Genomic DNA, 27392 nt, shown 5'->3' on the forward strand with positions numbered 1-27392 from the left:
AGCACAGGCCTGTAGGATCTGAGTCAGCTTCTCCAAGGAAAACTCTCCTCTTTCTCCCTCCCACTCACCCCATGTCCAGCCACTGGCCCTGCTGCCCAGCCCACTGCCAGGGCACAGGACAGCAGGGCAGCAAAAAGGGAGGTCAGCACGAGCATGACTTGGTGCTGGCAGGCTGGGGAGGCAACACAAGCACTGGGTGGACAAGAAAATCTACCTCTGCTCCTGAAGACTGGGCAAGATCCTGCACTTCTCTCAGGGCTGGGACTGGCTCCTCCCTTCTGATCTTGAAGTTCCGCCATCGAGATGCTGAGGAGTCCAAGCCGGTTCTCTTCTCCTTGGGTGGTTGGGGCTTGAATTTAGGTGGGTGAAGCTCATCTCTGGAAAATAAGAGAACTATGAACAGGGACCTGCAGTGGGAGGGAGGGACACCTGCACCAGCAGCTCCTGGTCAGGATGCAGCCCCTGGCTGGGTGCTGGCACCTTGAACTGAGAAATGGTTTGATCCAGCCCTTCCCAATCCAGGCTGGAGCAGCTCTGCTCTAAAGGCAGCCCAGGGATGACACTGAGCTGCTGCAGCAGCTACAACTGCTTGCACTGAGCAGCTCCAGAGGACAGGCATGAACACCTTGTGGGGATGCCAAAAGCACAGTGGGAGAGGAAAGGACAGAGAAGGCAAGCAAAAAGGTGAGATCTGAGGCACCCAGGGGCAGACCCAGCCAGTGCCCAGCCAGCACAGCCCCCCCCAGTGCCCAAGGCCAGAAACTCTGCAGCTCCAACAGGGATTTATCAGGAATGTTCCCCTGACACTGCTGGGGTTTTGGTTGACATTTTCCAGCACTCCCAGGTGACTCAGGTCACATTCCCCATCCATACATACACAGGCTGTGGTGCTGGGATCCTGCCAAGCTCTGTCAGCCTTGGGCTTGGGGAGGTTTCTGCCAGCCGTCCTGAGCTCCGTAACTGTGCTCTCTGTGCCAGGAAGCAAGCAAGAAAGATTTTTAAAAAAACCCAAACCAAACTACAACAGGGAAACCTAAAAAACCTTCAACAGCTCAACCCTGCTCACGTTATTTCTTTAGGGACACCTAGCACTCTCCAGCTGAAATGCTGGGCTTTTGGGGAAAAAGAAAATTACATGTTCACCTCCAAATTGAAAAGGATTAAGGTAAGAGAACCTTTCAAAGTACAAATTATTGGCCCAAAGGTAAAAGATTTGCCAGAAATCTCTAGTTAAGACCATGCTGACAGTTAAACAACTGGTTCTTCTGGTGGGGAGAAACCCTCCTCTTTAAGGGAAGCAGCCTGAGAGTTGAAAGCAACTGTTTTGTCAAACTTCAGGCTCCCTGGCACAGCCTGCACTGCCTGTCCTTCCTGTTCACTGAGTTACAGGCAGTGCCACAATGGCCCAGGTTCAGATGTTTGCTGCCATCCAGGGAATTTGGCATCACCATTTCCATATGTCTTAAGATAAGTTTCAATCTTTGCATCCACACTTCAAATGCCAGCTTTCCTTTCTTTTATAGAAAGCTCAAGGTTCTTAGAAGTCTTCTGACCTCCTCTTTTGTGCTCAGAGAGATGGCATTTAAACCAGATGTTTCCAAAGTGAACAGCATTTTAAAGAACAATGAACTAAAATGACCCTGGATCCCAGCTTAGCCCAACTCCATTCTGTGTCAGACACTGAGATTCCCACCTCTAAGGCACGAACTGTTTGTGCCACCCATCCCTCCTGTCCTTCTCCACAGCAGCCTGTGCCTGTTTTCCCCAGAAGAATCCCTGTCCCTGTGCCCCCTGCCAGGAGCAGTTGCCCACAGGCACACAGCTCCCCTTGCCCTCACCAGGGGGTTTCTCTCATCCCCGAACACGCCGATGAGAACGTTGGTGCGATGCTCGCCCAGCGCCTGCACCTCCACCACAACTGGGATCTCTGCTGTGCTCTGGGGCTGGACAATCCCACAGGGCTGGGGGCTGGAGTAGAACACAGCAGAGTCCTCCTTGCGTTTCTGGAAGGGACAGAATGAAATGCAGCTTCAGAGGCACCTCTGAAGAAACTTTAGACTCCTTAACATCCACCGCAACAGCAACTTACACACACGTTTAAAACTCCCCAGGACAAAGGTAAAAGGAACAAACAAGATGCAAGAATTGGAGGCTTAACATTCGCAGGGGATCCTGCAAGGAGGCTGCCAGCACAGGCACTGGTGTCTCTGGATGCAGCAGCTTTTCACAACCCTCTAAGATCTCCCACAAGAAAACACCCTGAAGACTAGAACATCAACTGTTCCCTCAGCAGCTTACACTGCCTCCTCAAGTTTACATTCGGGTAGGATCCTGTTCTCAGACGATCTTTAAGACTGAATAGAAAGCAGCAAAGTCTTATCCAAACCATTTTTTCCCCTAAGAATCTCCTCAATAATATTTGACAGGAGGAGGTGGATGTGATGCCAAACCTGGGGAATAAGCCCGTAGCAGCCAGGGAGGTGGCTGGGATTCCTGATGACGAGCTTCTTCTCATAGGGCACCTTCAGGTGGCACTCATCGTACTGGAGCACATAGGGGGACACTTGGAGCTCAGGAACGAGACATCTGGGCAAAGAGATGACCCCAGGGGAATCAGAGATACTGAGAGAATGGAGAACGTTTACCCCCAAAGATTGTGCAATGCAGCAGAACACATTGGTCACTGTCAAATGGACATTTAACAGCCCTACAGGGATAAATTGCCTTCTGCCTCTTCTCACTCAAACAGGTCCTGTCAAGGAGGGGCAAACCCTGAGGCAGCACCCAGAGGCTGCCAAGTGCCCCAGGCAGAGCACTTTGTGCCACAGCTGCCTCAGCCCCTCCTTTGCCCAAGAAGCCTTGCAAGGACTCCTGTCACAGTCCCAGTCATCCACGAGCTCTGGGGGAGCCTTCCCAACAAGGATCAGGGCTCACTAAGGCTCAAGGAACACACAGCTCCAGTGTCTCAGGAAAAATGACTCCCTTCTCTGCCATGGTGCTGTTGCCCTGCCTGAGAACTCAGCTCTTTGCCCCAGCCCTGGAGGGCACGAGACACCAGCTGCCCTCCAGAGTGGCTGATCACCCCCTCCCAGGCCCTGCAGCTCCCTCCCTCCTTCCCTGCACAGCTCCAGGCACTGAATGGCCCCAGCTCCACCTGCTTTACAGAATGGCAGCCCAGGCACTGACTGGATGGCTCTGCCTGGGACAGGGAACAGCACCAGGGAGCTGCATCCCTCTGGGCATTCAACTGGCACCCACAGCAGCACTGCAGGATGGAATTCTGCTGCAGCAACAACGGCCTTTAGTCTCAACTCTGAGAATATTAAAGCTCAAAATGGGAAGGAGAGGGAAGGAGAAAAACTGGACTGAGCTGCCACATCCAGGGCTGCTTTCCCCTCCTAAGACCTTGCCCTCGCCACTCTTGCTGGGAGCCACTTCCCCCCTGCCAGGTGCCCTCATGAACAGAAGCAGAGCCTGACTCTCAGCAGGCTGCTTGCTGTGGCCCAAACCAATGCACGCTGGTCACAACCAGCACAACTCCACCTCTTGCAGCAAGAAAGAGAGGAGGCCCTCGGGAAATTTGTTCCACCTCAAGCACCAAAACCCAGGCCAAGAAATGATATCATTCCTGGTCCCTTTAGAAGAGGGCCCAGGACCGTGCTGGGCTGTGAGCAGGGCTGCTTTTCACCACAGGCTGCTGCCCAAGCCCTGCTGTTCTCATGTCCAGCTGGCACAACATGAGGCCATTAAGCAGCACTTCTCCTTGGCAGCTGCAGCCAGCAAAGCCTGTGCAAGGCAGTGCCTGGGGGAGGCCAGGCAAGGGCTGGTACCTGGCTGTGATGAACAGTTTTGTCACTCCCTTGCCAATGCCCTCCAGGTCCACCAGCATCCTCCGGCGGAACTCCATCACCGTGTTGGAACACAGGGTCACCTGGTGGAAGAGAAGAACAGGAAATTCTTCCTTACAAAAGCTCATTACCCATGTGTGATATCCTCCAGTTCTTGAGGAGGATTTGGCCTTCATTCTTCTGCAGCTCCATGTGTAGAGCACAGTCTCAGAGGAACAAAAGCCTTCTGGCAATACCAGATTTGTTAAACACACCTTGCTATCAGGGCATAGGTCAGCTACATTCAGACATTAGACTAAAGCTCTTTGCAATACTGAATTCAAATTAGGGGTCCAATTTCTCATCTGACTACAATGACATCCATGCAGAGGAAATCTGACTTGAACAAAATGAGTTCAGCTTTACAGCAGCAAGCTGAGGGCAAAGTGTGGCCCAGCAGGTGCTGGGCACTTCATGGCTGCCGTGGGACCCAGAGCCCGGGCTGGCTCTCAGAACTCTGGCCCCATGCCAGGAGTGGGGAACTGCCTCAGGATGGGCACTTACCAGAGGCAGAACCCTCAGAGCCACTTGCTCTATGGTGCAAGAGACAAGCCACGACAGGGAGCAGGCAGAGAAGAAAGGAGGAGGCTCCCTGTCTTGAAGTTCCACAAGGAAAGGTTTATTCCAAGCAAGGGGATCAGAGGCAAAAGAGCCCTGGGCACTCCTGTGAAACGGCTTTTGTACAGACACAAATCGGGGGGGGGGGGGGGCGGGGGGATACAAACAGCAAACCAAGAGGGAATCCTCAGGGGAGCAGGGAGGGGATTACATCAAGTGTACATCTGGGGCCACTTGGGGTAGGAGGGTGGAGAGGATGGCTCACAAGGGCCAATGGGACCTCCAGGAATAGGGGAATTCCAAAGGAGTGTTGCAGACAGGGAATGGCTTGAGGTCAAATTGGCAAAGAAGGCTGGGGAACAAAAGGGGGTGGGTTGCCTTGAAAGGCAGGGAAAGAGCTGGAACAAGGGGCAAGGAATGGCATGAGGGACAGCTTTGAGGGAGGGTGAAACCCAGGGGTAAACCAACTCGGGGAGAACATGGGGGTACAACAGAACAAACCACTTAAGAAGAAATCAATAAAATAAATTTGAACCACTACACATGGCTGCAAAGTTTTCTGTCCCCTCTAGAGATTCCTGCAGTGAACACAAATCATTCTGCTCCCCAGGAGGGGGGAAATGAGACCAAGAAGAAAAGCTAACTGCTTTATACAATGACATCTCTCTAACAGCCACCTTCTGCCATCATCCTTGCTCTGCCCACTTGCAATCAAATCAATTGCTCTCAAAAACACAAGAATGGCTTCAGGCCTTGACCATAAGGTATGTGACCTCAGCAGATGATTTTGGAAACCAAACAGTGCTCCTGGAGGAACATCCCGAGTAAGCCAGCTAGCAGAGGCCTCCCAGCAGTGCAGATCTCTCCCTCCCACCATGCTCAAAGCTGGCACCAGAGCTAAAGCCCTCCCACACTCCAGTGCAGCTTCAGCCCTGGTGCTGCAGCGTCTGTGGCTGGACTCTGGCTGTACCTCGATGTCCTGGTGTCCCTGGGGGAGGATGGTCCCTCGGCTGGGATTCATGGTGAACTCCCTGGGCTCAACATAGAAATGGATTCCCTTCCTCCAGGCTGGGTCGCTGTGCCTGCGGATCTGATCCACGCTGTCAACAGCCGGCTGCGTGCCATCGTCCGACATGCGGAGCTGGAACGTCAGCGGCACCGCGGAGCTGTTGGTGAGGCGACAGCGCTGGGTGTAGGGAAAGCCTGGCAAAGGACACAAATATCCAGTCAGGCACCCATGATGGCATGATCCTGGGGTGAATATCCTGGCAGGATCAAAGTGGGATTGGAGTTCAGCTCTTTATTATCTGAACTACAGCTCACCGAGAAGGTGCGTGAGGAATTAATCGTCACTTAGTTCCCTTTGACACAGTTTCCAGATTCCAGACTGCAGCCTTGAAAATGCCCACTCCTAGCCCTGCTCAACACTGCAAGCTTCTCTCTTTGGGATGGGGAGGAGCTCCCTCACCTGCCCCAAACCAGCACCACTTATCTCTCAGTGATGGGTGTGCATCCAGACCCAGCATTTACTCTGAGAATTCAAGCTGTCAAATTCCCTGGGAAGCCTGCCAACACTCCCACTGTTTTCAAGAGATATAAACAGGGAGTCGTCATTGAGAAGAAGCTACAGCAAAAGAAAGTGAGGATGGAATCAGGAACTAGAACGTGAGGCAAAGCACCCTAATGCAGCTTCTCTCTGCAGCATCCTTGAGGCATCTCTTGGTTTGGGCCAAACAGACTGAGCACGGGACAGCTCAGAGCCCACTCAGCTGGGGGCACACCCAAGCCTTGCTTTGAGATTAGCAATTAGGAATCAGGTCCCACCTCACCCAACAAACAGGGACATCACAGCCATGCTGCTCACTGGGATTGCTGCCTGCAAGGGTTTAGCCCACTTTAGCTCTGAGATTTGCTTTCCATCCTGGAAAGCCAGAGATACAGCCACTCATGGTGGGGATGTCCTGCAGAGCCCGCAGAGCAGCCACAACCTGCTCTGCAGGGCACACCTGGCTGGGCTGGCCAGCTCTGTGGGGAGGAGACTTCTCCCCAGGCCTGCTCACCAAGAGTCCCTGGAACACAGATGGGGACTGCAGGTGCAGCCCAGAGCTTCTCTGGGCCCATCCAAGTGACCACTGCCAGCTCCAGCAGTGACTCCAGCAGGGAGGTAGGAGAGGCACAAAAAGGACAAACCCAGATGTCAAAACCTCAAATGAGACTGAGCTCAGCACATGCAGACAACAGTCAACAGTTACAAAGAAGCAAAGATACAACAGCTGCCTTCAGCTGGAGAGACCTTAGGAATGAAATTGGATTCAGCAGGATCAATCTCCTGGTTCAGAACCATATTTCCATCTGTTGCCTTGCTTGTTTCATTTCTTCACAAGGCAACTTGACAAGTGCCTCCATGCCGATGCAGGCTGGGGAAGAAGCAGCTCAGGAAAGGCAATGAGTTTCCTTCCAAAGTTCAGGAACTTCATTGTTCTGGGTTTAGGCTTGGCAGTGAATGTTGCCCTTGGTCTGGGAAGGGGGTTTTGGAGTGTTTTGGCCCTGGGGCTGGGCTTTTCCCTTCGGGGTTTTTTGGGATTTCGGGCGTGATACTGGGGGCGGCTGTGCAGTCGGAGCTGAGCTCGGGCAGGGAGCGGAGCTTCCCTTCCTCCCGCTCGGGGATCGAAGCTCGGCCGCTGCTGCTGCGGGAGGTTGTGTGCTTGGCCCCGGGACTGCCCTGGCTGCAGCTCAGCGCTGCCATCGACCCTGCCTGCCTGCCCTGCTCCTGCCTGCTGCTGCTCCGCACTGCCGACATCCCCCTGCCCTTTGGCAGTTTGCAAAAGGAGCATTTCCTTCCTTCCTCCCTTCCCTTCCCTCCTTCCCTCCCTGCACCGGCTGGGAGGGGATCACTGCCCTGCCGGATCCCACAGCTCCTCCTGCTGGGACCCGAACTCCACTCAAGGGGAAAAACGGGACTTGGCGCCTGGGAAACGTCTGTTCTTGCCTTCTTATCTGTGCTCTCCTGATCGAGTCTAGGAAAGAACTGTTATTCCTTTTCCCATAGTTTTGCCTGGGAGCCCTCTCATTTCAAAGGTAGAATTATTTGGAGGGATGGGCTCATCTTTCCATTGCAGGAAGATTCCCACCTTCCTTGACAGACATCTGTCTTTCAAAGCAGCACAGAGACACCAGAAAACACTGACTTTATATTCCTTGCTTCTGTTGGATCTCCCAATGGCAAAATGCCACCTGAGGCAGCAGCAGCCCTGCAGTTCACAGCCTGGAGAGGCTGCTGGGGCAGAGCGTGAGTGAGGGATGCTGTTCTGTTGGAAGGCACAGATTCCTGAGGCTGTGTCCCAGCCCAGGGAACACTCACCAAAGGAGATGTCCCCGAAGTCGAGCTCAGGGAGGTCGAAGTGTAAACTCAGTGCACTGACGCTGCCCCTGGAGGGCGAGGACAGAGGAGGAAACGGCTCGGTTAAAGGAATTGCAAAGGTCCGGCTGTCCTGGCTCGGGGGCACAAAACCTGGGCTCAGGGCACCCTGGGTTTCCAACCAACACAGCCCCATGTGCTCAGCACAGGGCCCCGTGCACAGGAGGCAGCTAAAGCCAAGTGGCCAGCAGCCAACAGCCACTGATGGGCTCTGGGCACAGGGCAGGCAGGAGAAGCCCCCAGGTTGTTGCTGGTCCCATGAAGGACCCTGAACACACACCCAGACATGGCTCTGTGCCTCAGTTTCCCCGTCTGCAAGGGGATGGACATAAAGGTGTCCCCACACACTTCTGTAAGCAGCCCTTGCAGCCACAGGTTTCCTGCTTTGCTCCTTCTTAGCTGGATCTGCTGTTCCCATGGAGGAGCTTTCTCAGCAGAGTTTGACCCACACAATCATTACAGACAGAATTCTGAGACATGAATCCAGGCCATGCCCAATCATCCTCTGAAAGGAGCAGCAACAGTTCTAGCCAGGGGACAGATGGATCCCAGAGGAAAGGACCAGCTTGTCAGCAGTGCACCAGCTGGCACAGCCAAGAGCAACAGCTTCAGCAACCAAACCAGGGTGTCCTGAATCCAGCACAGCACCTCAGCTGTTCTTGAACTCAGCAGACAAACTCCAAAAGTCACCAACATCCACTGAAATCAGCACTTGAAGCTGCACAACACTCACCAGTTGATTTCATGATTGCTGCCAATCAATGCCCACTCTGCCTTTTGGTTCAAACTCAAGGAGCAGTGACCTGGGCCTTGTGTTGTGTTCACAGGACTGCCCCTGGCTCTGCTCTGCACATCTCAACAAGAGACACCTGCCCTTGCCCAAGGAGAAAGCTGCTTATGCAGAAACACCCCTGATCACTTTTGGGGAGGGACAGAGGAGAATCAATTATTTGATGGTGAAAGGTTCCCTCTTGATTTCCAAAATACAAAAGCAGCACTTTTCCTCCAAAAACAAAGCCAGCATCATTGTTTCTCCACTGTGGGCACACCTACTTGCCACTTTTCTCTTGCTAGGTAAGAACTTCCTTGCTCTTTTTTATCCCTCTCCCTTATCTTATTGGTGTAATCCAGTGCAGATTGCTTCCATTTCTTTACTGCCTTGAGCCAGTGCCTGCCAACAGCAGCAGCCCAGCTCCAAAGCTGCAGAGCAGCCAGAACAACTCTCCTGCTCCCACTACATTATCCCAGCAGCACATGGCTCAGCCTGGCAGGGACAAGGCCTCACGCTGCTGTGCTTCTGAGGACTGAGCTCTGCTTCCCCTGTGATCAGCCCTTCTCCCTTGTGCTGGGCCAGGATTATCTCTTGCCATGGCCCCAGCCCACAGGAGGATGCCCAAGTCCTTGGGACAGTTCCTGCTGCAGTTCCCTGACTCCCACCTCAGCCCTTTCCTGGCTGTGCCAAGGAGGCACCAGAGCACTCTGTGCACAGGAGCTGGGAGCACAGCTTGTCCCCCCCAGCAGGGCTGGCAGAGGTGAGCTGAGGCTGCTGCTGCCCACCTGCAATGGATTATTAACACAAGTTTTTACAAGCACTGCTGCTGCTGCAGAATCAGCCTGGCTGGCCCATTCAGGTGGGACATCCCAGAGCAGCTGCTGCCCAAGTCTGATCCATCCCACTGCCTGCCATGGCCCAAGGCACAGGGAGATCTCTGCAGGGAGGAGTCATTCCAGCTCCCAGGCACCACCAAGGGCAGGAGGCATCCTCACACTAAAGCAGTGCCAGCATCAGAGCACAGATTCAGACCTCAGGAAACACCTTTTTTCTCTGCTCCAGCCCAACATGAGGTAGGTGGGGGATGTCCCAGAGACAGCTACAGATGTGCCCACCCAGCTCCTAGGGTCCTTACTTGATGGTCAGGATGGCAGGCATAGGAGATCCAGCCACTCTGAGCTGGAACTCTTCCTCAAAGCTGCCCAACACGGTGGCACTGAAGGAGATCTGCACAGTCTGGCTCCCTCCTGCTGCAATGATGCCCTCCTCGGGTGCAAACTTGAAGCAGGAGCCCACCTTGGTGGCTGAAGGGATGCAGGTGAAGGGAGCAGCAAGAGCTCCTCGGTTCATCAGTTTCACCTGCAGCAGCAAGAAAGCAAAGTGGAAATACATGTGGAACCTTCCCTTCTTGGGAGTTATTGTCTCATGATGCCAAGAACAGCCAGAAAAGGCAGAAGATGCTTTGTGCTGCTGAGTGGCAGAAGTCAAAAGATACAACAGGACAAGTTCTGCCTTTGGGTTTTCCTGCAGAACAGAGGTAACTCCACAGAACTGCACTCACCCTGGGGTGATCCCATGGACACAGAGCTGTGCACCTCTGCTCAGCATCACCAAGCTCACTGAGAGCTGGCCCTGAGAGCAACGTGAGCTGATTGCAGCTGCGTAGGGAATCACCCCAGAGCTGCTGCTGCCCCAGTTAGCACAGTTCCACCAGCACCATCTGCTCATTCACCTTTCCCCACACCATAAAAACAATACATTGGGAATGAGGCATCAGCATCAAAATGTACAGACAGCACCATCTTTTGGTAAGAAAACTCAGGGTGTCTTTCTCTTCCCCAGCCAAGCTTTTGAAAATGTCTGGCATGATGCAGTGCCTCACTTTCTACCCCTTCAGTTGATCTCTCATGGTTTTTTTTGGCAAGCTTGATACTATTGTGCGAGAGGCAAATAGGTAGAAAAATGCTTTGCTTTATTCCCAGGAACACTTTTCTCTTTCTAGAGCCAGAGATGCACCAAGGCTGAAGTGTGCTGAGGGACTGGTCAGCAAGGGAGAGAACTCCCAAGGCTTTCCTGTGCCTTGCAGCAATCAGCAGGAGACACTTGCCTGGAAGCTGTTGCAGTGGGCTGAAGCTCAAAGGCAGCCAGTTTGTGTCAACTGCTTCTGCAGAGCCCAGGCCAAAGGAACCTTGTGTCTGCACTGCCACAAAAGCCTCTGAACATGCAGCTTTTGGAGCCAGTGCTGGGTTCATGGGCCAAGGGGTTGTGGTGCAGGAAGCCTCCCAGCTGATCCCTAAGGAAGGCTGCCCAAAAGCAGGGACTGGGGCTTCAGGAACAACAGACACACCTTCCTGACCCCCCCCAGATTTGAGCAGGACATCAAATATTCCCTGCTCACAAGTGCCCAGGGTGGCAGGAATTCCACAGCTCCAGCATGCTTGCTGCTGCCTCAGGAGCCATCAGGATCCATCCCAAGTCCTGCTGCTCACCTCATAGACGTGGGGGGTGTTGACAAAAACGTTCCCAAGGTCCAGAGTCTGAGAGCTGAGTTCAACCAAGGGTCCTTGGCCTTCCCCTCGGAGCTGCAGGGGCAGCCTGCTCTCACGGCCTGGGGAGAGATGTCCATTGCAGTGCAATCATTCCCTCTGTTACACTGCATTTTCCAGGCTGCCTCAGTGCTAGTGCCTGAATGAGCTGGATGCAACCAGCTCCTGATGCTGCAGGAGAAGATCTGGACCCTTCTCTCCTCTCAGGAGATATCCCTTGGGGCTGACTTCTAATTTCTAACCCATTCCTCAGGCTGCTTTCCAATTTGAGCCACCACTTTGCTGAGTTTAAAACATCTCTGGTGTCCTGGAGTGGCAGGCCAAGGAGTAATGGGTAGAAATTGAAAGAAAGGAAATTGAGGTTAGATATCAGGCAAGGAATTTTTTACTGTGAGTGATTGGAGCAGGTTCCCCAGGGAAGCTGTGGAGGTTCCAGCCCTGCAAGTGCTCCAAGCTAGGCTGGATGGGGCTTGGAGCTTCCTGGTCTAGGGGGAGGTGTCCCTGCTGACCAGGGACTCTTCCCAGCAGTTCCATGGGAGCCCAGTGGGCTCAGGCTTGCACCATGGCTTCACTGAGGGGCAGAGAAGCAGGGCAAAGGAGCTGCACCTGAGATGCTGCAGTAAGCCACACTTCCATACTCCCGTGCTTCCAGGGGTTTGAAGGTCACCTTGATTTCGGCCGAACAATTCGGCCCGATTTCTCCTTCCTACAACAGAGAGAGACAGCAAAACATTGCTCTGCACACTTCACACTGCTTGTTTGCAACCACACTCCTGTAAGCCTTTGTTTAGAGCATCAGTGATGAGTGAACCACCCAAGGAGCCAAGGAAACCCTCCAAACCCAGCTCACACCAGCACTGGAAGCTCTCAATGCTCAGCTGATCAGCTCCCACTCTCCACAAGATTCCTGCTGCTCTGACACAAGCTCTTGCTCACATCATGCTGCTGGCAGCCACAGTGGGATGCAACTGCCCCTGTGCACTGGTGGCTCTTGGCCTTAGATGGGCCATAGGAGTGACCAAGAGGAGAACATGATGCCCTTCCTTGAAATGCAAATATTAGTTAAGATGTTTTGAAAGAAAGCAGAGGTTGGGATTATTCTGGGCTTTACTCCAAGATGAGAAGGGATTTTGCACTGTGCACACACCAGGTACTCATCATCTCTCACAATGCCAGCACTCAGAATCAGGGCTCAGCTTGATGGTAGCACGTGGCAGTTTGCTTGCATCACCAGAAAAGGAAAAGGTTTTGTGTCCCTGTGTGCAGGAGAACTCCAAAGGCCCATTTCAGCCTTGCACCCTGGTGTCCAGGCTCACAGATGACACTGGAAGGCAGACTCAGAAATAGTGCAAGGCATGCTTACAGGAGGGGATTGGCATTTCTGGCATTACCCTTGGGCTGAATTTGACCTCCTTTTGCCAGGGAACCATGGCAAGCTGCAGGTCAGTGTGTGAGCTGGCAGTGCTCCAACAGCCTCTGCTGAACCCCACGTGTTGGGGGAGCCCCTGCCTGCAATAACTGCTCCCTGTGACACTGCAGGGACACACACACAGTGCCTTGAGCAGCTCGAGCCTGACAGCAGAGCTCGGCTTTGTCAGGTTCCCAGCCCTGCCTTGAGCCTGCAGGGCACAAATGCTTTGAGCAGGGAGCTCTGCAGCCACTCCAGAAACTCCATGTCCTCCCTCCCACCACATGGGGCCAGCTGAGGATCTGCCCAGTGACTGCAGCCGGGGGAAGGGGGACGGGGGCAGGGTGCTTGGGAGGAGCAAGTGGAAGAGGAGGAGGAGGAGGAAAATGAGGTTCTCAGCTATCACTTACCATTGGCTCGATGGAAAAAATGTCATGGGAGAACAGCATGGGGTCTTCTGGCACCTTTGCCATCTTCTCCTGGACCATGCTTTTGAAGGAACTAAGGGAAAGAAGAGGGTGTATCACCTTTGGAAAGAGGGGCTGGCAATTCAGGAAATGTTTAGGGATGTTGCCAGGTCATGTAGGAAGAAGATTAGAGAGACAAGAGCCCAATGAGAACCTGAGGAAATCCAGTCATCACAATCGACCTTTCCTTCCCAAAATGCCATCCCTGGCTGGAGTATCAATGGAACTGGAATGCTGAGTGCTGAGCTCCTGAAGGCCAGGGACACACACCCCAGTGCCAGGGATGGTTTGCTTGGCCTAAACCCTTCAAATGCACCAACACCCCCCTGAGGCCAAACATTAGTTTCACTCTTGGGCCATGGATCTCACTGAAATGCATCTTTCAAACCAACCTCCTCTTCTCTTCATTCTCTTCTTCCTCACTAGGAAAAGCCTTCCACTGGAATTGGGCTGTGATGTTACTCCTGTTCTCAATGAACACAGTTCTGTGGCTTGACATGGTGATGAAAGTCTTGTCAAGCTCAACGGAACTTGTGCTCAGCCCAACGTTGACATCCACAGCTTCTCCGTGGAGCTTTGTGTGGATAATTTCTTCCCCTGGAACAAAGCAAAGGGGAGTCTTTGCTCAGCTCACTGCCTGATGGAAGCACAAGGAATGGAGCAAACCACAGGGCACAGAAGAAAGTGTCCCAGTTTTGAGCTGAATGAGCAGTTCTGTGAATCAGTGCATTTATCCCATCCTGACAGCTCTGTGTTAGAGTGTGGGGATGTCCTGAGCAGCTCCTTAAACACCTTATTTCTGAGGGTGTTTGTGGAGATTTGGCCCCAAGGTGACAGTATGGACAGGGAGATTGGTCCATGTGCTCCGGTGACCACTCAGATCACCAGGATTTCTGCATCCAAGTCCTTCAGGTGACAGGGCTGAGGAGACTTGCTCAGTCCTGCCTTGCCCAGACTCTCCCTGGGCATCCCACCAGACTCTGTCTCTCCTGATCCCTTGGATCCCTTGTTGCTGACCAGCAAATATGCCTGGGGGCAGGTGGGCAGCAAAAGGAGGCCCAGAGGAACAAGTGAAGTGACAGCCCCCAGCAGGAGGGGACACAGGGGAGGAAACACAACCAGCCTGGCTCTGCAATGTGACAAACCACTGCAAAATGAACACCATGAAAATCATCATCATCATCATCATCATCTCCCTGGCCAAAGCCAAAGCCTCATCAGTCTTGAAATATTTGATATTGTTCTGATCTGAAAAACCAAGCTGCAGCATTGCAAATGAAATAAAAAAGGGACAAAGATGAGTAAGTACAGAGCAGCTTCTCCATTAAGACTGAATGGGATTCCTCAGTCTAGAAATCAAATGGGAGACAGATGTGAGAGGTTTGCAACAGCAGGAACAGCCTGGGAAATGGGGACAGGGAAAAATTTGTTTGGGTTTGTCACAAAAAAAAGAACTAGAGCACCTGAAAAGGTTGTTAGACAGAAACTACATCTATGTGTAAGGGCCACAGAGAAAAAGGGTCTGTGGCAAGCCAGGGGAGAAGACACACATGGGACAGAGGTGTGCAAGAAATCCACTGCATTGGAGAGAGTCTGATGGAGACCTCACCTACAGCACTGCCCAGGAATCAAATAAAACTTCAGCCAGGCATAGCCACATGGGAGTGGAGAATCAGGGATCCTCTTTCCTCCACTCAGCAACTCCCAGCACAACAGGAGTCCAAAATCTCTGCCTGTTAGAGGGGATTCACTTTCTCAAGCCCCTAAAGACCAAGGAGTTCTCAGTTTGCTTTGGGGTGAAGCTGAGCAGGGGAGGTACCTCTGGAGGGAATGCAGGGGATGGGACAGCAGGGAGCCATGGTGCAGAACTGTCCTGTGCCCGTGCAGGGCCCAGCACTCACCTGTGCTGCAGCTCACTGCCAGGGAGCCCCAATGGTCACCGCTGGCCCGCGGGTGAAATCCCACTGTCACCTGCACGGTGTCACCAGCGCCCAGAGCTCCTGTGGCCGGCACCACGGAGAAAGGACTGCAACACAGAGAGAGGGAGCAGGGCTGGGGGGACACCTGGCCAGGAGATTCCTTCTGCACTGCAGCTCACTGCAGCTCCCTGGGGCAAGCAGGGAGCAAACCAAGCACAGGCAGCAGAAGACAGCCAGAACAGACAGCATCAGAAACAGCCACTGAGCCACTGCTGAGGAGATCCAGCCCTCACCAGATCCTGGGGCTAAAATGACCTCAGCTCCCCCATACTCTGCATCCAGCTCTCTGCAATGAGGCTCAAGGGTCCCACTGCCACCAATCCCATCAGAGAATGGTTTCTGAAGAGCACAGAGAGGGTTCAGAGCTATCTGCATGACAACTTGACACTGACTGCCTCAGGAATTTCTCTTTTCCTGCTGCCTATGAACCTCATCTCAGGAGATGCAAACGTTAGGGCACTCCCTGTCCTGGCAGATTACAGCCTAGCAATCAGACAGGGAGAAGGAACTATTCCCTGAAGACCAAGGAATAGTTACTGTTGCAGTGTGGTTCTTTGGTTTCTTTTCCATTGAAAACATCCTGATTTAGCCAAAAAGACACATTTTATCAGCATTTCAATGAGAGCTTCCTTTTCTAAGAAAAGGAGCAATCAAAACTCTGAAAGAGTGCAACTGCAGATTAGAGCAATACAGTGACCTGGAAACAAGACCCAAAAGGAGGATGCCATTTACAGTCTGAAGGGTCCAATCCCAGCTCAATGAAGCACCATCAGCAGGAGCACATCAAGGAAACAGAACAGGAGGTTTCTGTGTATTTACCAGCAATGCAGTCTGGGACTCTAGGTTGTCATGCAGACTGGTAACTGCTTGCTTGGCCCACCAGACAAACTCTGTGCAATGTGCTGGAAATAATTATGCAACTGTGTTGGTGCACTTTGGATTTACCAGGAGCAATCAGCATTGATCACCAGGTAAAGAGCTCTTGCCTGACAAACACAAGACTCTGTGCTTTGATGCTCAGGGACAGCCCAGGGGAAAAGTGCTTCTGCCCAGCAGCTGCTGGGCTTTGTGCTCTTCTACAGCCCCACTGAGCAAACAAAAGTTCCTGGCCTTGGTGCTTTGCTGCTGGTCAATCTGTCACTTCAAAGTGTCTTCTGGGGACTTTGGTGATGAATGCATCACACACAAAAACAAAGAGAACATCTGGCAAGCTGAGCTTTGCTCATGTCAGCAGTGACAGCTGATGAACTTGCTTCAGGTTCTGCTCATGAAGGACCTCTTGCTGCAATGATGGGCTGAGCTGTTCCCATTGCCACTGGGGAGAACATCACTGCTGGCTGGTGGAGAAGCCTTGGGCCAGCAATGTTTATGGGCTGGACGTGAGACTTTGGAGGGAGGGGAGGAAAGACAAGGCCCCAGCAGCCCCAGAGCCAGATCAGTGCACGTGCTCCTGCATCTGCCCCGGGGCTGATGCCAGCCCTGCTGCAGCTCTCTGCTGGGGCTTGGAGGATCAGTGCCTGCTGGGGGCAAGGCACAGGATTCTTCCCTTAGTCTTTTGCCAGAAATTTCATCAGAACAGAGAAGTTGCCAGTTAGGGGAATCCCTGGCCAGGCTTCAGCACTCCCTTCCATTCCATTCCCTTCCCACTCCTGCCCCATGTTACATGCTCCTGCCCTCAGATGGCAGGATGGGAAGAACATTCCTGGAGGTGACTTCAGGGCTTGCCTGAGAAAGAAGGTGTCTTCTTTTTTTCAAATTATCAGGAGAAGAGGATCCAGCCAAGTCCAGGACTCAGTTTCAGGCCGGAAAAACTGAGTGCAATTCAGCCCCTTCACCTGCTATATCCCACCCTGGGCTGGACCCACCAGACTCTTCTGTTCCTGCTGTAGCAGTCATCTCTCAACTCCTCTGAATTTCAGCCAACAGCACTAAGCTGTTCCCTGAGCCCACAGATAGAAGAGCTGTGCAGGAGACATCCCTGACACTGTAATAACCAAATGAAAACCACTGCCAAGAGATGGGGCTGGCAAGCTCAGTTTTGGCCTTTTCTCTGTTCATTGTGAGCTGCTCCTTAAGACACTTCTCACCCTGTTAGATCCATCCTCTCAATGAATCACTACTGCAACTGACAGGCAGAAAAGATAAGGGACGGAGGGGGTTTTCTTGAAAAACACGTTGTTTTCTTCTGCTTTTTAGCTAGGTCCATTGATATGTTTGTTCCCTTCTACGGCATCTAAAGCCAGGTCCAGATCTCCCAATGGCACCTTGCAGTCCCCAGACTCTGCTCTTGCTTTGAGCAGTGTGTTTGCTCAGATGATTGCCAGAGGTCCCCTCCAGGACCACTGGAAAGCCACGTGCCTGTGGCCTCTCAGGGAATGGGTCTATTTGGCTGACAGTGCTGAGGAGGCATTTCAGGAGCTGCTTGTGCTCAGGAGGGTGCAAGCCAGCTACCAACATGTTCCAGCAGCCTCCAGCAAATCTGGGACAGAGAAAGCTCCAAGGCCACTGAAAGCAAGAGCAGATGCCATCCATCCTGCTCCCTTCCAGCCAGGCTGCAGGGCAGCAGCTGCAATGCTCTGGTTCCTTTTGCTGCTCTTTCCCAGCTCTGCTGTCCCCCAAAGGTGTTTTGCACAAGGACAGATGAGCTGCCTCACCTCTGGGTGCTAGGCTGGTAACGAGCTGCCTGGGTACCGACACTGCGCACCAGCAGAGTCTTCTGGGTGCTGCCCTGGACTGCACACTTGGAGAAATCCAGCTGGGCAGGGAAGTCCAGGACAGCTCGGGCACCAATGGCCCGGATGGGCACAACGATCCTTTCCCTTGCAGTCATGCAGACCAGCTGGTGGCAATAATCCTGCAGGAAAAGAAACTGCCTCAGCACAGGGCATTTAGTGCCATCCCCATGGCAGAAGAAAAACTTATTGTTCATTTTAGGGTGCAATAGGTAAATTGATGCTCCAAGGGCATCGATTTACCTATTGCACCCTAAAATGAGCACTAAGTTCTACTAATATGTCACATTTTAAAGGCACCGGGGCACTTTTGCAAAACCTATCTCTGTGGCATTCAGCTCTTGTATCACTAGGTCATACCCATACCCTAGGCCACCACAATTTTACTCTAAATTTTAATGATTGTTAAACAATTCCTAAGTTCATTCTAAAGAACATGGTGCTTGGGAACACAGGACATTCCTCTAGGTTTCTATATTCCAACTGTCTGAGAATAGGACAAAGTCTTCAACTGGCTCTAAGCAGCAAAAGGAAGATGAGAAAACAGCTGCACCCAAAGAGATCCTGCACCTCTGGCCTGCTGTAGAAACATCAGTTGGCTCAGAACTCCTCTCCAACTTTGCCTCTCCAACCAAGCCAGGAGAAGAACAGTGCCAAGAGGTAGCAGGATGCTGTTGGAAAGGGCCTCTCTTTGTTTCCCTGCAAGGTTTCCTCCCTTCCATGCCATGTCCTAAACCCTTCCCTATGAACAAGCCTCCAGATCAGAACATGAACCCTCCAGATCCCAGCACTGAGATCAGACTTGCCAGGGCCTCAGCACTGCTGTTCAAACCTCCCCACAAAAGCACCTTTGGCATGGGATGGGTGCCAGCTGACAGAGCAAGCACAGGGACAGGCATGAAGACAGAGCCCCAGTAGTGTCACTGCCACAAGCCCTGGGCTCACAGCTCTGCCTGCAGCTTGTACCTGCCCTGCACAAGCTCCTTCAGGCAGGTGTCCCAGTCCCCTGCAGCTCAGCAACCTCCTGCTGACCAAGGGCACCCAGAGCCCAGTGTGCCTGTGCCAGGCCGGGCTCACGGGCACAGCACATCCTCTGCCCTGGCCCTGCAGCTGTACCATGCTCACTTGTGCTCTGGGACAGCACAGCTGCAAGGCTGGAGAGCAGAGGGGGTGAAAAAGCACCGTCTTTGCTCCAGCCCAGGGGCAGGCAGGGAAGCTGGTGCCAGTCAGCAAGGAGGAAAGCTCTCTGACCTCTTGGTTCCTCTGGTGTTTTCCATCATCATGAAACCCCTTCCCCTAGACCTAGAGATGGCCCAACATCTATCAACAGCCCTCTGTCATTTCCATCCTGTTCCCTCTGCATCTTCCCCTGGGAATGCTCAGGGATGTGCAGGGAGGGGAAGCAGAGCCTGTCAGGCCTGGCTGCAGTGCCTGCCAGCAGGGGCCAAGGTGTGACTGGCTGCAGGCTGCCTGCCCATGGCCTGAAGCCAAGCTCACAGCATGCAATGGGCTGGAGCCAGAGTGCAGGGAAAACAATGGCTGTGCAGATCATTCTGTGCTTTGGCTCCTCCACTCTCACCTTGTTCTCGGCGGGGCTGAAGCGGATGCGCACAGGGGCAGAGGCGCCTGCTGGCACCACATGGTACACATCCCTGGGGCATGCCAGCTGGAAATAAGGGCAGCTCTCCATGGATACCTTCACCAGCCAAGGAATCTGCAGCAAAGACACCAAATGATCATTGTGCCACTTGTGCCAACAGGACCAGAGGAGACCTGTCCGTGCCCTGCTGGCATCCCTCCTTGGGCCCTTCCCAAAGCACTTTCAGCTCTGCAGGCACAGGCACATCCTTCACAAGGGTGAACTGGAATCCCTTCTGTCTGCCTCCAGCATTTTGGCCAGGGCCAGTAGGGCAGTGCCTGCTGGCAAGGAAGGGCTGAGCAGGTCAGCACCAGCAGGATGGAGACAGAGCACCTGAACCAAGTCATCTGCCTATTCAACAAGGCCAAAAAACCTGCTGGCTTCTGCCTCCACACAGCCATGCAGTTGTCATGTTCCAGAGGGGAATGTGCTCCCTGAAAGCAAACCAGCACATTGTCCTGGGGGAAGGAAGAAATTCCCTTCTAGCAAATCTAGCTTTGGGTAAGGATGTTGTGGGGATACAGTCAGTCAGGCAGAGCAGCAAGAGAGGAGACCAAGCCCTGTGGCCTTACTGGGAAGAAAAGCAAACCTGAAAAGCAAAAGAAGGAAGGAACACAGCAAGACAACCCCTAAAACAAGGAGATGGCAAAGAGAATTGCAATGGGCAGTAAAGCAGCAAGGAAGAATCATTAAACCATGAGAGCAATCAGCTTGCCAAAAGTGACAGAAACACAGACAGGCTGTGCCTGTTGACTGTGGGCTTCAAAGGCCTTTTCTGCCTGGAGAAACATGACCAGCACTGACTGACAGTGTGGTTCCAGGATGAAAAGCCAGTCTTGGCTCTCCAGGCCTTCTTGCTGCCTGTGCAGGCAGGCTGGGCTGCTGGGCATTCCTGTCTGCAGCCAGCAGGCCAGGTTCTGCCCTCTGGCATTCACAGACACAGCAAACATGCATTTTCTGGCACACTGAGAGCATCAACCCCTGAGCACCAAAATGCTCTCCAAAAGTCTAAACCAGATGATTTGGATTCCCTCCTGTCTCCTCCCACCAGCCCACACTTGGCACAAGCCCCCCTTGAGAAAATAATTCCCTGACTGAAATTCCAATGGTCTCAAGTTTTCCTCTTTACGCTGGAACACAACTGCTGACATTTTTCAACTTTTCCCCCCTCTCAGCTCTCTTGGCAAAATGCAAAACAATCCCAATTTCTTCAAGTGAAGCTGGAAACCTCCAGGAGCACATGGCTTTGGATCTGCTGTGGTTCTCCAAAGGGAAAGCAGAGCACTCTGTTCCTTTTGGAAAAGCTGAGCAGAACTGGATGAAGCTGAGCAGGAGCCTGAAGTGGCACCTAAAGGCCTCTCACTGCTTCTGCTCCATCAGCCTGATTGCAGGGCTCTTTCAGAACACGTTTCCTGCAGTGCCAATGCCATTGATGAGAAGTGATTCCAGCACAAAGTGCAGAAGACTCAGCCCCTGAGCTTTGACTGTCAGCTGCACAAAGGGAGCCAAACTGGCTGAGAGAGGCAGAGATTCCTACCAGGAGCCAAGATTAATTAAGGAGACACAGGGTGTGGGATAGACTCAAGGCACAGCATGAGAGCAGGAAAGAACTGTACAGCCCTCAACATTCCTGTCAATGCAGAGCTTGCAAGAGAAGGAAACTCCTTTGGGATAGACACTTTCAATGCAGGGCCAAAATCAGGGGACAATTCCCAGCACAGGAAGATTTCCAGCATCTTGCAGAACAAGGTGCTGAGACAGTTCCTTCTGCATGTGCTGCAGCAGACAACTTGCTTTGCTGTACACTCAGGGAATGACAGCACTCTCCTCTTCCAGCACAGTTTTAAAGCTCCAGGTGCCAGCACTTACCTTGTCCTTATTAATGAGAGACAGCTCCATCTCAGAGACCTCCCGAGCGACGAAGTTCTGAAATACCAGCTCTGGTGGGGAAACCCCAAACCAGCTCTGTTTCGGGGCAGCTGACGGCAGCTGGAGAGGCGAGAGAGAGCAGGGAGAGCTTCAGCTGCTGGGAGGAAGGTTCATGAAGGAGAATCTTCCACTGATCCCCAGGGAAGTACAGACTCTGGGCGAGCACATCTGCCCAGCCCACACTGGGCAAACAGTGGCTCACCCACCTCTGCTCTGAGTGATCCAGAGCTGCTGGGCCACACAGAGCAGGCTCAGGCCAAGCTGCTCGTTTGGCATCTATTTCTCCAGGTTTCTTTCTCCACAATGCCAGGCAGCACTTCCCTTAAGCACAGCCCTGTGCCCATGTGGTCACAGAGCTCTGGGGCACTGACTGAGCATTCATGGAGTAAGTCAAACCCATGGATTTACAGGAGACTCCATGGGAAAAAATTCTGGGATGTCCTTTATTCTGAGACAGGGAAACCCAGGCCCACACAACTGCAAATATCTTTTTTGCTCTAGACCTTAAACATCAGAAGAAGAGCACAGGACCAGAGGAGGTCAAAAGCAGGTCTCCTATGGGACTTCACAGCAGACACATTCTGCTGAAGGGAATGGCTGAGCAACACTGTCCCTTAGTTGTGCCCTTCCCTGAGGTGTTCCCAATGCCCCTCTCCAGCACAATCCTTAACCACTTTGTTCCATGTCTCCTGCTGCCAATTTCCTGCTCAACAGCCCACCTTGGTCACCTACCCCTTTGGACTGTGCTTTCTACTGAGCCCATCCTGCCAGAAAAGCAGCTTTAAACACACCTCTAAGTAGGCACTGATCCTGATAAAGCACATCCATTGCTCTCTGCCCAGGGCCAGTCCCCTGCACATCTGGCACCCTGCATAATCTAACACCCTGTCAGGGTCCAACACATTCTTCCAGCCCAAAGCAGGAATGCAATTTGTTTTGCTAAATCTGAAGTAATTCCTGCACATCCTTGGCCTTCAAAGGCCAACACTGCCACTCTGGAGGGAATCCTGTGACCCCAAGCATTTGATGGTGACCACACCAAAGCTAGAGGAGGCTCTCTCAGCAGGAGAATGGCAAATGGCAATGTTGTGCCTTTGTGTCCCCAGCCTTCCCCCATTAGCAATGGCAGCTACACTCCAGCACAGCCCAGCAGCTCCAGCAGAGGTTATTTGTGTAACTTAGTGCACACCAGGACTCCCAGTCCACCCCTTCCAGCAGTTTGCAATGACAACAGCACCTGGACACTGAGCTGTTTTGCTGGAGGCAAGCCTGTCACAAGCACACACCCCCTTCAAACTTCATGTTCAACAGAAAGGAAAAGAGCAGGAAAAGGCTACCTTTGGACCAGTCTCACTCCTGTCTGGAAATGGGCCAATTCTGGGCAGAATACTCCCCCCAGTGCTGGCCTCCTTCTTCCTGCTGGGAGTCTTCTCCCTCTGGAACTTAGAGGGAAGCAGCTGAAAGGCAAAAATACACCAGCTAGAGCCTCAGAGATGGCTTGTTCAGAAAGGCTTTTCTTGAACAAGTGGCACTGGTGAATAACTTGTGATCACAGCCACTAGGACAGTCCTGGGAGCCCTGGAAGTTTCCTGCTGAAATCCTTAGCATCAGTAAATTAATAATACAGAGTGCAATACACACACTCCAGCCACATGGCTCCGTCCCATTGGCTTCTCCAGGACAGGATGGGACATGGTTGGGGATTTCTGCTCTTTGGGCATTTGTTTCCTCTTACATTTCCTTGGACTGAGGCAGCGACCTTTCCAGAGAATGGAAAGGAGCTCTCAGAACTGCCTGAACTCCATCCCTGCACAACACTCAGAACTCACAGCAAGGAGATATCGCTGCTGGCTGAGTCCAACAGATGCAAGAAAACAAAGCTGTACCAAGAGGGAGGTGCACAGGAATGTGTCCAGGTTTTGGTTCTCCCTGTTAAATTGCTTTCTCTGTCTGGGCTGACAGAGCCCTCCACAGAAGAAAACAGAGGGATCTCCTTGACAGAGCCTCAGCACTGGGGCATCTTCAGCCAAGGGAGCTCCAGACAGCAAGGGACCTTTGTGGCCATGGCTCCAGTGCTGCCTGCAGGGCTGGATCTGTGCCCACACAGCAGCTGGGAGAGAACAGCTGCTTTGGAAGCTCTTCCAGCTGGGACCAGCCGTGGTTCCCAAGGCTTTGGGCAGAGTTTGAGGTTTCCTCCCCGACATGCCCGGGTGGCCAAGGGCAGGATGGTCAGAGCAGCACAGGTGAGCGCCCAGTCTGACAGAAGGAATTCCTGTGGCAAAGGGAAAGGGACAGAACACCTGCTCAGGGCTTCAGCTGTACATTGGTTTCACTTGGCTCCACTGGCACAGCCAGGCAAGACACAACTGAAGCATCCCACAGTGTTCCCTGCTGCACCAGGACAGCCCCCAGCAACAGGAGCACGGCACAGAGGGCTGGGGAGGGGCTCTGCAGCTTCACAGCGCTGCTGGACAACAGGGCCAGGGAGAGCAGGGACACCAGGGCAGGTGCCAGCCTTAACACAGCCCCAGTGGCCACTCACAGTGTTTGGCTTCAGCCTTTCCCTGAGCAAAAGACGAGGTGGTGGTGTCTTCTTGGGCAATCCAGACGCCATCTCCAAGGGATGATGTCACAGAGGGAGACAGTGCCTCAACAAAACTGGAAGGAGCAACAACGGAACTCTGAAAATCCACAACCCAATCCATGGCAGTTTCAAGGCATATACTGGTGCTAAACAATTTGATATGATTTGAAAGTAGCTGAGTGCTTGTTTGGCATAAATAGCTAGTATTGTTAGGCCTCTAGTTGGACTTTATTTGAGCTATATGGCTGCCTTGTGCAATTCAAAGATGGATTGTACTGAAACCTGGAGCTCAGAAGATGAATATTAAGAATAGTTGGAACAGACAAAGCTGTAGCTTAAATATTACTTAAAAATAGCTAGAGTGGGCCTCCTCTTCTTTAGGCTAAAGCACCCCTGCTCTCTCAGCTGCTTCTCACAGGACTTGGGAGAGACTGGAATGTTATGGCTAATGGCTTAAATCTTGTTAGGAAGGACTTTTTGCCCATTCTGACAAAACTGAATAAGGAAGCTGCCTCCACTGAAGCCCAGCCCTCCCTGAAAATGCCTCCTTATTCGAACTTGGGACTGGGAGTTAAGCCACCTAAGGGAACTTGAGACAAGATCAAGGAGACACTATTGTCCTCCTAGCTCAGGTCTGGGGAGAACTAAACAAGGCTAATTGAGAAAAATGTATCCACAACCAAGCCAAACCCAGCAGCTGTCCTGAAAATCAGCTCTCTCTGCCTTCAGGCTGGGGAAGTCATAGCTACAGACTCATCTGCTGAGGCCAGCTTTGCACACAAACCTCCCATCAACATAGGGGGAAAGAGGAAATTTTGGGCTTGTGGCACAACCTCTGGTAAGGGGCAGTGGACACCCATCCTCCCTCAGACAAACTGGCTCAGCTCTAAAACCCCCCAGCCCCAGAAGGCCACATCCAGGGCACATTCCCATCAGGGGCAGCTGACGGGGTGTCAGAACCCATCAAAGACCTCCAGAGTGTCCCCAGAGCCATTCCTGAGGCCTTGCACCAGGTGACTGCATGGCATGCAAAGGAACACAACAGATCTGAAAATCCACAACCCAATTCACAGCAGGCTCAAAAGGATATACTGGTGCTAAAGATTTTATCTTATTTGAAAGTAGCAAGAGACAGAGTCCAACTTGCCCCACCCCAGGCAGGAACCTGGGCAGTCCCACCTTGCCCAAATCTGCATGAATCCATTGGAGTCTCATGTTTTGTGACACCTCACCACAGAGAAGACCAGAAGAGTATTTCATGGAATGCCAGTGAGATCCATGCAATGGTGATACTTTCTACTTTCTATTTAATTGGTCACTCTCTTTCTCTCCCCCTCCCCAACTCCCTTCTCTATTTCTCTCTCTCTCTCTTCCTCACATTTGCTGTTACATCAAATCCAGACAATTGACTTTGGCATATGGTCCTGTTTGCACCTTAATTCAGGAGCATCTCCCTAATAATTTTAAGAACCAGACCATAACAACCCACAGACACCTGAGTAGAACTCATTCACCTTTAAGCAGTTTAAGTCATCACTATAGGGAAAAAAAATGCCTATAGACTACTACATTTAGGAAATTCTGCATTTCTTCAGTGGAAAAAAAGCACCATCAGTAGACCATATATCGTTCATCTATTCAGCTGCACATTATCCCATCCTCTGTTTCCTTTTGGAATTCTCTTTCAGAGCACAGATGGGACAAAACAAAAAAGCACAATCAATCTTTACCTTCAAATGAAATTGAGGACTCCTCGCTGGCAGAGACCAAAGCTCTGCGAGTCCAGGGATGGCTGGCAGAGACAATCTCTGTGAAAAAGTCACCGAGCGAATCGCTGAGTGCAGCCGTTGCAGGAGCCCAGGCTGCGAACAACCAGCCCGGAGCGCGCTCTGCGGCAACTGAGGCGGCGGCGCCGTCACAGCCGCTGTGGCCGCGCCCGCGGTTCCCCGGCAACCGCAGCACCCGATTGTCGGGGCCGGGCCGGGGGCGGTGACGCCGGGCGGGCCTCGGTCCCCGCTCCTTCCAGCCCTGCTGCCCCCTCGGTCCCCGGCCGGAGGGGGAGGAATCCGCTCCGGGGCCCGGAACGTGACGGGCCACAGCGGCAGCGCTCGATATCGCCGGGGCCTCGGCCCCAGCTCCGGGCTGCTCCTGCACAAGGAAGGCGCGGCCGGGGGGGAACCCAGGCTCTCGACACTTCCCATAAGTGTCTAAAATCATGCACTTCAATTAAAACAGTGAGATGATTGCACAGAAAGAAGGAGTGCCCAGCCTTGAAGTGGAGGGAGAAGCAAAGGCTCTGATCTGTCTGTCCAAGTGGCTCGACTTTGTATTCCGTTCCCTTCAATCCCGTGTCTCAGATCTTTGCCCTTCCATGCAGCAATGCACACTAGAATAGCACAGAGGGGGAAGCATGTCCAAGTGGCTGGTAATGATTTTAGTCGGGGGAAGGGAGAAAAGGACAATTTCTTCTGCAAAATCATATCTATTCTTGCTTTTCCTGTGCACTTCAGAAGAACCTGAGAACCTCCTGGACAGTCACTAGAAAGACTGTCTGGATACCTGATGCTTAAAGCAACTGTTTTTACAGAGCATTGTGGTTACTTGACAGACACAGGGATATTCCACACAATTTCTTTTGAGATCTACTAAAAGCAGATCTAGAATGCTACTTGAAGTCATCCTCCCAGGGCTGACAGACTCTCAGATTCTGAAAACCTCTATGGTTGACAGTATGAAGAAATATTCTGAGTGTTGTCATTCTAGTATGGAGGCAACTGAGGTGCTGTTAGAAAAGCTATGGAAAGAGCCGAATTTCCTTCAAACATAAAGTAAGAAACAGGGAATCCATCAGACTTGATGACTGCATGGCAAGAGCCATAAAACCTTTTTATAATTATCTGAGCAGTGAAGATGGCAGTGCCCTGGTCCCTTTCCCAGCTGAAGAAACAGTTAATTTTTCAGCAGCTGGATAAGGATTACTTCCTGCATTTGCTTCCTCCCATTCCAAACTTCAAGCCAAACAAGCACCTGTCAGCATACACTGCCTATTGACCCAAATGATTTGAAGGTGTTAGTTAGTGGCTTTATCCTTGTACCTTACAAGGATCTACCTCTTACCATCCCTTGGTTTCTTGTCTTTTATTTTGGAAAGCAGAGCTTTCATTGTTCCACCAGTCTCAATCATGTCCTGAAAGACATAAAAAAGGAAATGATCTTTCAGGTTGGAAAGGAAACCAGACTGTCAGTGGATGAAATGAGAGCATACCAACCTGGCAGCAGAGTAAGATACTTTATTTTATGCAGTATGTATTAATTTGAAAAGAAGGGGAAAAAAATCCATGTCATTGCACGCCTCCTTCAGTCATTACCTACCTCTACTACTAACACATTCTCTAGGAGAGGGGAGGTTATATATATATATATATATATATATATATATATATAAAAAATATCCACCATTTGGGGTAGATCAG

General features: G+C 52.2%; 1 protein-coding gene across 1 annotated transcript; it reads right to left on the reverse strand.

The window, feature by feature from the left end:
• Positions 1–1248: 1248 nt before the first annotated feature.
• LOC132334631 (hydrocephalus-inducing protein-like) lies at positions 1249–26136 on the reverse strand. Its single transcript, XM_059860732.1, has 14 exons — positions 25650–26136; positions 19979–19995; positions 19347–19481; positions 17690–17889; positions 14974–15082; positions 11788–11887; positions 11125–11243; positions 9771–9994; positions 7807–7874; positions 5416–5648; positions 3831–3931; positions 2451–2586; positions 1839–1943; positions 1249–1302 (listed from the first exon to the last, which is right to left on the reverse strand). Exons 1-14 carry the CDS (start codon positions 26134–26136, stop codon positions 1249–1251), a joined length of 2088 nt encoding a protein of 695 aa, XP_059716715.1.
• Positions 26137–27392: the final 1256 nt, after the last annotated feature.

This window comes from Haemorhous mexicanus, chromosome 16 (assembly GCF_027477595.1).
Source record: "Haemorhous mexicanus isolate bHaeMex1 chromosome 16, bHaeMex1.pri, whole genome shotgun sequence".
Lineage (NCBI taxonomy): Eukaryota > Metazoa > Chordata > Aves > Passeriformes > Fringillidae > Haemorhous > Haemorhous mexicanus.

Coding starts and splice junctions, on each gene's coding strand:
- LOC132334631 (XM_059860732.1), bottom strand. CDS start 26,136: ATGATTTTAGACACTTATGGGAAGTGTCGAGAGCCTGGGTTCCCCCCC. Junction 5,649..7,806: donor CTTCGGGGACATCTCCTTTG/GTGAGTGTTCCC, acceptor GTCCTTTGCCAG/GCTTTCCCTACACCCAGCGC. Junction 3,932..5,415: donor AGGGACACCAGGACATCGAG/GTACAGCCAGAG, acceptor CTCTTCCACCAG/GTGACCCTGTGTTCCAACAC.